Genomic DNA, 11,887 nt, shown 5'->3' with positions numbered 1-11,887 from the left:
CGCGATGGTGGCGAACGAATCGGCGATCTCAAGAAGTGGGTGAGAGAGGGATCTAGAAATGACTTTGGGTTTGAAACGAATATTTTTGTGTTCGTGGATAGCTCACACGGTAGAGCCACGCTCTCACCTGCCAGGCGGAGTTGTCGTACCAATAAGGTCGCAGGTTCAAACCCCACCACCGCCGCGAAAAATTTTTTTATTCTCTATTGTCTTCTGGCACTTTTCTACTCACTTCATATCTTGTTGTTACCAACATAAGTGCCTGCTCCACTCACTTTTCTGAATTAAAAATTCACCCCATACACCGGAGCATACTCAATGTCTCAATCGTTTCTATGTTATATGTTTGTGATGAGAATATTGGCTATTAAGCTTAACTGCTGGTCAAAATTTCTTCGCGATGGTGGCGAACGAATCGGCGATCTCAAGAAGTGGGTGAGAGAGGGATCTAGAAATGACTTTGGGTTTGAAACGAATATTTTTGTGTTCGTGGATAGCTCACACGGTAGAGCCACGCTCTCACCTGCCAGGCGGAGTTGTCGTACCAATAAGGTCGCAGGTTCAAACCCCACCACCGCCGCGAAAAATTTTTTTATTCTCTATTGTCTTCTGGCACTTTTCTACTCACTTCATATCTTGTTGTTACCAACATAAGTGCCTGCTCCACTCACTTTTCTGAATTAAAAATTCTTCTATTGTTGTATTCAGCCTGATTTACAAGAAACTTACTTACTTATCCAAACCAGCGACCACCTGAGCTATAGCCCTTCGGTCTTGTCTTGTGCCAAGACGCGGAAGTTAGACGTCTTTTGTAGTTGTTCCATGTCACTATACAGTGTATTACTGATTTGGTGGGAGGAATGTGTATCTCAGGTCTTCAAGTGGTTGACATTCAAGCGAGTGGTGTGTTACTGTTTCATTGGGATGTTGACATAGGGGGCAGGAAGGGGACGTGTCTTTTGTAATTTTGCTTAAATGGCTGTTGAGCGGTATGTGTTGAGTTCTTAGTTGAAAGATGATATTTCACTGGTGTCTTCTGAGCTTATATAAGCTATCAGCCTTTATAGGAGTGGTCTTTTGGGTAAACCTGCATCTACTGATTTAGAAGAAAAAAAAAACATCTTTGGGATCAATATTTCTTGACAGCTGACTGACACATTAGTAGTGAAGGATCCCAGACTGAGCTTTGGCAAAACAAAATAGTCCTTTTCCAGGACAATGAAACTCAATTGGAATGTCCAATAAATAGGGATGGAGGGAGAGGGTGGGGGCAAATAGGACAAAGACAGGAAATGATAAGATAGGAAATGGTCTCTCTAATCAGTGATGCACACAAATCACCCAGTAAGAATTTATTATGAGAAAAATAAAACTCAATTTTCAAAAGGCACATATCCTTTATTTTTAAGGGTTTTATGGCGTTTCCGACATTTTTATATCATTTCAGTGCCAGTAAACAAAGAAGAAAACAGCAAAGTAAAATAATTCTAGATTTACAATTAAAAGCACCCAAGATAAAGTAAGAAAATGGACTGGTACAGATAAGAAAGAGAAGTAGATTCCAAGAGCAAACTATCAATTTGCTTCGTTTGAGGTCACCTAAAAATCCCATCCAGACTAAAGCACAGGATCCCACTGACCACTAAGAGGAATTCACTCAAATGCTTACAAAACATCATATTCAAAACAAAAGAATACTATAACAAATAACAGAGATAATTTACTAGACAAAAATATCATATCATAATACTAATATTATACATTTGACTGTTTCGCTTCCAGCCAAGAACACCACCGCCTGGGCCAGAAAAAAAAATGTTTGAGTGATCTCATTCCAAGACAAAGAGAGAAAGCAACCTGGAAAAGGAAAACAGACACAAAGGGAATAACGACACAGGAAAAGTGACCTCTCTGCCTGCCATGGAGGTCAAATGATCCTATCCCATAAAAGACAAGATAAAATCAAAATTTGATTTATTATAATATTTAATTTCGTCAAAATGACGACATGTGTATTACTAGTATCATCTTATAATTTACATATTAAACAAACAAAAAAAAAAAATAACAATAAAATAGACCTAAGAATCAATCTTGTTATCAAACATTCCATTTTTTTTACTTTGTTTCTCAATCGCTCATACCAGACCACTTTATGGTAAACTTTTAATTAAGTTACCCGACAAAAGGGTCTCTCTCTAAACCGCATTGAATTGTCAAACACATCATATTCACGTCACTCAAATTTAAAAAAAAAAAAAAAAAAAATTAGGCATATTCATCTCTTCTTTGTATAAACAATATTTAAAATTTACCAAGTTTAGAATAAAACTTATAACAAACTCTCATACTGCAAACTATTATTTCAACAATTCTGTGATTGAAATTATCAAACTTTTGTATCTTTGTATACATCATCTTCTATATTAAATTTTTAAAAATTTAATAGGATGACTTTGTGACAAATATCACATAATTTGATACAGAAGACGTATTCAAATAAATTGTCCACTTTAATCTAGGTGACACAATAATCTGACCTCAAAAGAAGATAACTAGTGTTGAAACCCATCATTTTTATTTTTAACACACAAAATAATAAGATCACATTCTTACTTAACATCAACCTAAGTATTTAAAGCAAACTGAATAATCTGCCCATGTTTTCTGGTTGATGCTTGCCAGAATATTTGATGCGAGGATCCTGAAAGAGATAAAAAGAACAAATTTTTACAATGGATATTGAGGTATAAAAAGTGTGTATATATCCCTAAAAGTAGGTGACAATAATACCATTTAAATTATCACATTTCAAATTTCATCTGTTCTTTTGTAACAACAACAATAATAATAATAATAATAATAATAATAATAATAATAATAATAATAATAATAATAATAAATGTACAGTTATATAGCCCTTATGACGAAGCTTCGAAGTGCTTCACATTGACCATCAGTAAAAAACATTACATACTGCAGATTCAGACTAACAAACACAAGCTCACATGCATCCAATCACAGACACACACAATCATATACACACTGTACATACATATACACACACACACACACATAAATAAATATATATACATACATACATATATTTGGAGAAGCGCCTGAGGGTAGAGTGACAACATTTTCTCTTTATTCAAGACGACTATGAGCCACCATTTGGGTGGGTAGGGTTCAATTTCTTTTCCTACACTCTTTTTTCTTGATAATATTATCAGTCGCAGCATATCATAATAAAATGGTTTTTCCTCTACTACCATTAGCTAGCCTCTGTTGACATATGATGCAAAAGCAGATGCTGGAATCTGAACATTTCTGTACATAATCAGAGAGAAAGTCACCATTTGCCATTCTTGTCCACAAGCGAAGACCATTTAAATTTGTTTCTTTACACCATTCTCAATAGCTTTTTTCATAGGTCAGCAGAACGATTGACAAAATCCTATGGCATATTGAAATTGAGGCAAACAAGATCGAAAACCCTAGTCATATGCTAGGCAAACCAAAAATTTAAACAAAGCACTTTTCCAGTAATTTTCACTTTGTACAACCGTAGTTTCACTTATTGCAGGATAACTATACCAACTAATGTCATTGTCGATATAAACGGCGAGTCAAACTTTTGTAGAGACATTCTTCAACTTTGACCTCACTGACTCAACTCGCGAGCAAATGAGTGAAAGTTTGAACATCGACGATGCTTCGTGGATATGGAGGAGAGGGATGGCTAAAAATAGCAACAATCGGAGCGAAGAATAGAATTCGAGTAATTTTAGAATTGTTGCAGTTGTTTTGGGAGTATTTTTGTCATTTTTCATTGATTAGTGGGAACTTCCGAATATAGTCTGAGGATTTACAGGTCTAGTTTTACCTTGTATATATTTAGATCCTTGGTTTGCAAAACATGGCATATGTAGCATGAGTTATAAAGAATATATTTTTATTTCTTTGTTGTAATAGATATAATTCTAAGACACAGCACTCTACCAACATTATATATGATATAAGGTGTGATACTGAATTGGTTTGATTGAGCATTAAAAAAAAAAATTTACAAGCAGTGGAACTATGTTCAAATAAGAAAGCAATGCACTGATTCAGAAGCTTCCGCAATACAATAAATGAAAACTGATTATAATTATAGCCATCATCAATGAAAAAGATTAAAAGTTTTTACCTCCAAAACAATGTTTCTGTAAGCAAGCATATCATCCCCATCAACAACCAACTCAGGGGCTTCATAAGGTTTCTGGAAGCCAAACATGTGTTCGATTTTGTTGGCATTTATCCGGGCACATCTGTAAATCAATATTTAAGTGTATGAGCTCATGTGCATGTTTTAAATAGTTAATTCAAATACAAAATTTAAAAAAAAACCCCAAAAAAACAGCACAGCCGGAAATTTTTGGCCAACTTTGACCTCTGTTTACTTTATACAGTGGATGACGAGAATCAAATTCTCCAACTCTTCTTGTAATAAAGTCAAACTATGAAAATTCTGTGACAAGTCAGGATGGGTGTCTATGATCACAAAACTCTGAATTCGACATTCTGTGATTAAGTAAAAAAATTTTAAAATGGTATCCTACTCAAATCAAATGTGGATGAGGACCTGGCTAAACAGACAGATATTGTAAGGCTGATAGATAGTACATAAAGATTATTAGATTCATGCCTGCATGAAAATTTGTTTCCGAATAGCAAATCAGGCTATAAATGAAGCATTGTGGAGTGGGTTCGGCACCATCAAAATATGAAAATACTTTATCAAAAAGTGCATATTTATTAAATTCATGGTTAAAAAATTAGCTGGAAGTGACTGTTTTCGGTACCCTGTTCATAAAAAAATAAAGTTGCCCAGACAACTGGCACCAAAAGTGGACATTATTTGAAATACACACCTGTATTTCAACATATCTCATATTATTTTTCTTTTTTTTTTAAATTTTAGGAAACATAAATGATATACAATTATTATACCCTGTAAAAATAATATGATTATATCGACTATTATGTTGTTACTAAATATACCTTTGTTACTACTAGAATAAAAGTCATGCAATGTACCAAACTAAAAGCTATAGTATTTGAATAGAATGGTATTGAAACGTCATATCACAACAAAACAAAATCGTGAACTTTGTCATAAATTTGACTCCCCTAAACCTCATTCATGTCAGAATGAAAATGTATGATCAAGCTACAAGCCATATAAATTTTATTTTTCTTTCTCGTAGAATTAATTTTTTTTTTTTACAAAAGCTCAAATTGAAGTTGCAATATCCTCATGCATAAGCTATCAGGTATGTCTTAAGAAATGATAAATCCATATTTACAGATGCAACTTCCAGAAAATATTTCAAACATTTTTTTTTCATAAAGCATTTATGCTCTAAATAATATAATAAATATATATTTTTTCCCCTGATCCAAAGTGATAAAAAATGAAAATAAAAATATCTATGGATAAAATAATGTAACAGAAATCAATTATGAGAAAAATATAAATAGAACATAAAGAAAATTTTAAAAGAAGAGAGAGAAAATGTATTCATACGTGCTCCGCATATTGTTATAGTCTCTATTGTGAACGTTAGTCCAGTCTTTGAATCTCTTTTCATACTCTAGAGGAGCTTTATCAAGGTCGAGACTTTCAAGGTCTTCCACAACCTAGTAGGGTGAAATGAAAATATTATTTATGACATTTTGAAACTAAATATATAAATGAATTAATAAAAGAAAACAAAACAAAATTCTATTTGGAGACAATCTGAGAAAATGTATCTTTGCAAAAAAAAAAATTTAAAAATGAAAGATGGAAATTTGTAACTAGAAGGAATTAAAAAAACAAACAGTGCATTAAACATTCAACTTGCACCAACCAGTCAAGTAATAACCTTAAGAGGCCATTAAAACTTTATTTATTTTCTGCTTCCAGATAAATAATTAATAGTTTTGACTGACACTTTGCAAGAAGAGAATACCTCCAATTAAAAATACAGCTGAAAATCTGAATTTGTTGGAAGATGGGTCAATTTGGTGGAACTATTTGCTGATGTCTTTTACATATGTTGAAAATAATTACATCTTCTATGACTTTTGATCTTAACGTCATGATGTATCTTTCATAATTAATGATAATAAAAGTATTTTGAGAATGAATCATAGGATGAGCGACAATTTTGCGTTTCACCCACTTTTTTCAATCAACAAATTAGAATGCAATTCACTGAATACTCACTATTTCAAAATCAAGAGTTGGAGTTTCTGCCAGATCGTAAGTCAAAATCTCAGTCCAAGGTCTGGAGTAAAAAAAAAGTTTGTTTGGATTAACAATGAAAATTTCCTTCTTTTTGACGACTAAGATCAAACCCCATATTTCGCTCATGACTTGCTTGTAGTATGGTTACATGTGGATTTTTTTTTCTTTAACTTCTGTATAATCATACACCTTGGGGGGTGGGGATGGTAACCACACATTTTACCCCCCCCCCCCCCCAAAAAAAAAAATGCTTTTCTTCTTCAATTGGCAATTATCATATTCCTATCATCAAAACCATAACCTTTTCCATCTTTGAAAAAAATATTTTTCTTAATTTAAGTAAAAGCATTTGATTATGAGATCACTTAAGGACTCACACATAAGAATTTAACAGATGAGACGAGTGACACATTGCAAGTGCCAAAATGTTCTCTACTGTAACATTTGACACAAAAAGATATTTATTTTAAGGTATTTTGAAAAGCTGCTGAAAAGCTTACTTTTCATCAGTTCTCTAGTTTGAATAATGAAATAAATTACCCAAAAACTCTGTGTAGCATCAAATGAATGGCAGAAATAGCTTTTAAATCATTAAAAAATATTGACAATTTCATTTTCAATAATTACATATGAAATATAACAATTTTTAAAAGGTTACGTAAAGAAAGTTAAAATGGTGTTGTGTTTTGAACGGCAGTGAGTAAAAAAAATACTAAAAATTATTGACTTATACTGACCTCATGAGTGGCAAGTACTTGGTCTTGTACATTTCATTGATGGACTCCAGGAAATCATCTGTAAGAACAGGACTGTTCACTTCCCATGGCTTCAAGGGACAAGATTTGAGAAAGACGAAAAGAGTTAAATGAGCTGTCATATTGGTTTTATTTTCACCATACATCAGAATTTGACAAACCTAATTGTACATGCGCTGTATATTTTGTTAATAGAAGGAAGTTTTTTGGGTTTTTTTAATGACCAGAGAACAACTCAAATGGAAATCAGTGGTGAACATGTCATACTTTAACAGCGCCAAGAGATTAATTTATTAGTATGTAAAAATCTCAGTAAATTGTATAAATGATAAAAAAATCGTTAAGATTCTAAATTAAACTTTTCATTTGAATAATAAGAAGCAGAATGACATAATAGTATGGTCTAACTTCCTAACTTGAAGATATGGGCTCAACACTCACTCGTTTTGCTATAAGGCCTTAAACAAGCCACATTACCTTAGATCACAGGGTGCTGTCATATAAGGACCAAAAATGTTTCTTATAACTAAAATAAAGAATTTCCTCTTAAGGGAATAATTATTTTTGATTATTACAGTTTTATCACTTTTATCTTTAGCAAATCAATCATGGATACTAAAAATAACTGCAAAGTAAATCATTATGTCTAAGTCATTGCTGGTTGTAGGGAAACAATATTTGGGGTTAATGATCTTACCCAAGGACAAAAAAACGAAAGTGCACCTGTAATGCCATAACCACTCTGCCACTTTGACCACAAAAATGACAAAGCAAACCATAAAAATAGCAATTAAAAATTACACGTCTTAAGCACACAACAATTTAAGAAATACACAAATTAAACTTAAGATGAAAGAAAGTTAAAACTCAAAAGCACATACGATGTTGCGTTTCTTGATATTCTTTTTGACAAGGTCAACTGGTGCATCCAAATAAACAATGAGATGAGGATGCCACCATTCCTGGATGGTCAACATGTCGTATTGAAACTGGTAGGCTTTTACAGCTGAAGAAAGAGACGATAAAGTCATGAATTTATCTTGATATTAAAGTAGTGCATCAATTATAAACAAAAAGCTTTTCCACTTATTAATTTACATAATGCAATTTCTTATATTAATATCTAATTTTCAAACTCAAAATGGATAAATAATGTATTCTTATGATAATTGTTATCATGAATTGTTTACAACTGAAGATTTAACTTCCTAATTTATAATGTTCCGTTCATATAAAATACAAGTTGTCACATATTTCTCTTCCATTTTTGATCCTCTGACAAAATTCGATTCATAAACTTGCATTATTAAGGACGTTGCATCAGCTATAGGATAAATATCTATCTTTGTCTTTGTTGTTGATTGAGAGTAGTTTCAGCAACCAAACACGTTTTATGTACATTAATTTTATTCGTCTCATTTATGTATAATCCCTTGATCAATGAGCAGGTGTGTACAAAGAAAATGTTACTTCTGGTTCCTGAGAATTGTACTTTTAGTATGTAGCACATTAATATCAAAACCACGCATATATTTGACATCACACCAAAGTCTCAATTTTATTTCTTTTATTGCATTAGTATATAAAGTACTATATACCAAATCAATACTGATTTGACCAGAAGATGCTGTTATCAACATTGCAAGTTTATGACAAAGAAAACAATTAATCTGCAGCAGACATTAAAAAATAAATAAATAAATAAATAAAATAAAATGAAATATTAAATTTAAAGAAAGAAAACTAACAAAAAAGATTGACCATAAAAAAAACATCCTTCCAACTGAGACAGAGAGAGAGGGACATATCAACATTAACTCACTTCTCATGGACATCACAGAAAAGGCTGATTCCCGTGATAAAGAAGGAGAAACTGAATCATCAACACAATGTGTGTCATGCAAAGTGCCAATGGTGACAATCAAGGCCATATGCAATTCTATGGTCAAGAATACCCATAAAGTTATGCTCAGTTTGACATCATCACCCAAGTGGATGAAAGAGTTTACAATTACAAGATGATTCATGACATACAGAACTAGACAACAATCCCTAGCTTCTTTAGTGCGGCTATGTGGTCTAGTGGTATGACACTCGCTTTCGATTGGAAGGTCCTGGGTTCAAACCTCACTCAGCGCAAAGTTGAGCCCTTGGAAAAGGCTCTTTATTCACATTCTCTCACCATACTCAGGTGTAAAATGAGTACCTGGCCATTAACAGCGTTGTCTATGTCAGAAAAAAATTGTAATATCACCTAACATGTCTCGATCTACAAGTTACATGTTGCTGTTGGTCAGGGACCCCTTGTAAAGCGCTTTGAGCATGTTTAGTGGATATTACACTATATAAAAGTTTAAGTTTTTTTGTTTTTACATTGATTGACTAAAAGCAGCAATGGGCTAATCTTTGGTAATATTGATCCTTTTAAGAATCCTTAAATAATCCCTATTAGCATTGCTTTGTAGCTTCATTTTCCCTTTATTTTTCAATTGCTCCCATAATATATCAATAAATTGCTTCTATCGACATTTTTTCAACAATATGGCCATGCCATCTATGACGATTATATAACATGACCTGCACTATTAATCGGCTTTATAAACATGTATTATTAAGGTTGCATTCTATTTATGCATAAACAATATAATCTATATATAATGGAAAGTAAAATCAACAAACCATTTGGAGACATATATCCGTTCTTCCTCAAAGCATAGGCAAATACCAGGTCAGACCACATGCCTCGGTTCATGACAACACCTTGACCTGCAGAAGTGAGGACACATACCCTTTTAATAGTAATATTACATACAAACTCACTCAAATGCACACACACATACACACGCACAAACAATAATTCTGATTATCTTTTGATTTGATCTTGTAGCCAAGATGACAGGAAATACTGAAGTCCTAGTAGTAGGAGTATTAGGTTCCAGCCTATGTGTGTTCATGTTTGGTGTGATGTTGAGATGACAATTCCACATTCCATTCCCCTTTCTCACTAAACAACATGGCTGAGTGAGGCCTGTTAGCTACATCACTTTGTGTGGCACAACAATGCGTGAATTGATGCCTCCCCCTTCCCCAACCAACCCCCATCCCAATCTGCTTCGCCTACCAATAGAAAAAAAAGAGAAAAGTACGGCTAGGCTGAAATTATTCAAATTGTTCTAAAAGACAATGAAAATTCAATTTTTTCCCCAGCATTACAAGTTTGCAGTTTCTAGACATCACTTTTCGAAGAATTTAAAAAACAAATAAAATTTTAAATGCCAACGGGGCTTCCGTGATGCATCCTGTCCAAAACTATTTTCTGTTTATTATAGTTCTATCAGTTTTAACCATTTGAAAATTGCCCAAATTTAATCGGCCTCACAGAGGAACCTGCAGATTTTCGGCCCTGTGTCACTTCTCGGGTAAAATATTTTACCAACACCAACAACTGTTGGGAATACACAAATTGTACTACAGTATCCCTAACACTGGTTGGGAGTAGGCACATTTTACTATCCCTAACACTTGTTGGGATTAAGCACAGCCTCTGCCTCTATGACATTTGAATTTGATGTATAATCACGGGTCTTTCCTGAGTGGCGCCTGTATTTGGAAGTTTTTCCAATTTTTGTTAGTGGGTTTAAACATTGATGAAAATTACTAAACCTCAGTTTTACTCTTATCTTCTTGAACTATGCCATAATTCATCAGTTGGCTATGCTTACCTGTGTTTAATAGATGACTGATGACATTATAGGCATAGTTGTAGACTTTTTCACGGAATAGTAAATACTGCGTTCTTGCAAAGTTATTCAGTAACTGTTTTGAACCGTTCTGGAGATAAAATCGCTCAAAATCACAGCTTTTGGCTTTGACTGGTAGTTGGTCATCAAACTCTCTGGTGTCAACTTTCAGGTCACCCTTGATATAAACTGAACTGTCTGGCACATCAGGAACATAGTGCATGTCAAATTCTTTAGCTATTTTCTTTCCGAGTTCAGATTTACCAGTTGCTAAATTGCCGTCAATAACAATAATTTTGCTATTATCGTCAAGTCGGCTATCAACTCTGTCAAAAGGGATATGCCACAACCTGTAATCCTTCTTTTTGTAGGGGAACGGCTTCCTACGTTCGGCCTTCTGACCGTACATGGATGTCAGAGAAGCAGCGAAATTTTTATTGGACTCAACCCCTGTATCAGCAGCTCTACATAATGCCGGTCTCAAATTGGTTGTGACCTGCGTCCGCAGACCAAGGACTGGTCGGACGAATAAAAGAGCCATTGAAATATTCCCACAACTCAATCCAAGTAAGAAAACTACAGTGACAGATTGTTATGACCCTGAAACCAGCGGCGGAAGTGGGCACCAAAAATGTCTTCACTTGAAAAGTGAGAAGAGCTTATCTTACTAAACGTCGTTAGAATGATTTATTTATATATCTTTATATTTATCTATTTCGTCCTCAAAGATGACTCAAGCAGTGAATGTCTGCGACTGCAACTTTTAATGGTTTCATACTACAATGTTATGAAGATACATCAGTATCCAGGCAGCGCTCGTGTACCATCGCGAACCCCTCCGCACAGCAGCTTCTAATGGTGTCACACTACTAGGTACTTCCTATGTTATGATGATCTATCCAGTACGCAAACTCATCGCCGCAATCGTGTACGGTCGCGAACCCGCCTGAAGCTTCGTCACAACGCAACGTTCAACTTGAGGCTTTGCGGTTTCAGGCTCTTGACCACAAAGGGTACATGTTGGACAGGTGGCATTCCCCACTGATGAAATGAGCGTGCTGTGAGGCAGGTTCTCAACCGAAGTCGATTCGCTGCCACCATGGCGTACTAAAAGA

General features: G+C 34.1%; 1 protein-coding gene across 1 annotated transcript; it reads right to left on the bottom strand.

The window, feature by feature from the left end:
* Nucleotides 1-1,968: 1,968 nt before the first annotated feature.
* On the bottom strand, nt 1,969-11,399 carry LOC144966287 (NADH dehydrogenase [ubiquinone] 1 alpha subcomplex subunit 10, mitochondrial-like). Its single transcript, XM_078902504.1, has 8 exons — nt 10,755-11,399; nt 9,712-9,798; nt 7,914-8,038; nt 7,015-7,103; nt 6,257-6,317; nt 5,573-5,685; nt 4,193-4,313; nt 1,969-2,704 (listed from the first exon to the last, which is right to left on the bottom strand). The coding sequence occupies exons 1-8, from the start codon at nt 11,311-11,313 to the stop codon at nt 2,636-2,638; spliced, it is 1,224 nt and encodes a 407-aa protein (XP_078758630.1). The 5' UTR covers nt 11,314-11,399; the 3' UTR covers nt 1,969-2,635.
* Between the last annotated feature and the right edge of the window lie 488 nt (nt 11,400-11,887).

This window comes from Berghia stephanieae, chromosome 2 (assembly GCF_034508935.2).
Source record: "Berghia stephanieae isolate SIO BIC M18660-M18661 chromosome 2, UCSD_Bste_1.3, whole genome shotgun sequence".
Lineage (NCBI taxonomy): Eukaryota > Metazoa > Mollusca > Gastropoda > Nudibranchia > Aeolidiidae > Berghia > Berghia stephanieae.
The sequence above is the reverse complement of the archived record's forward strand: the minus strand, read 5'-3'. Positions and strand labels throughout refer to the sequence as shown.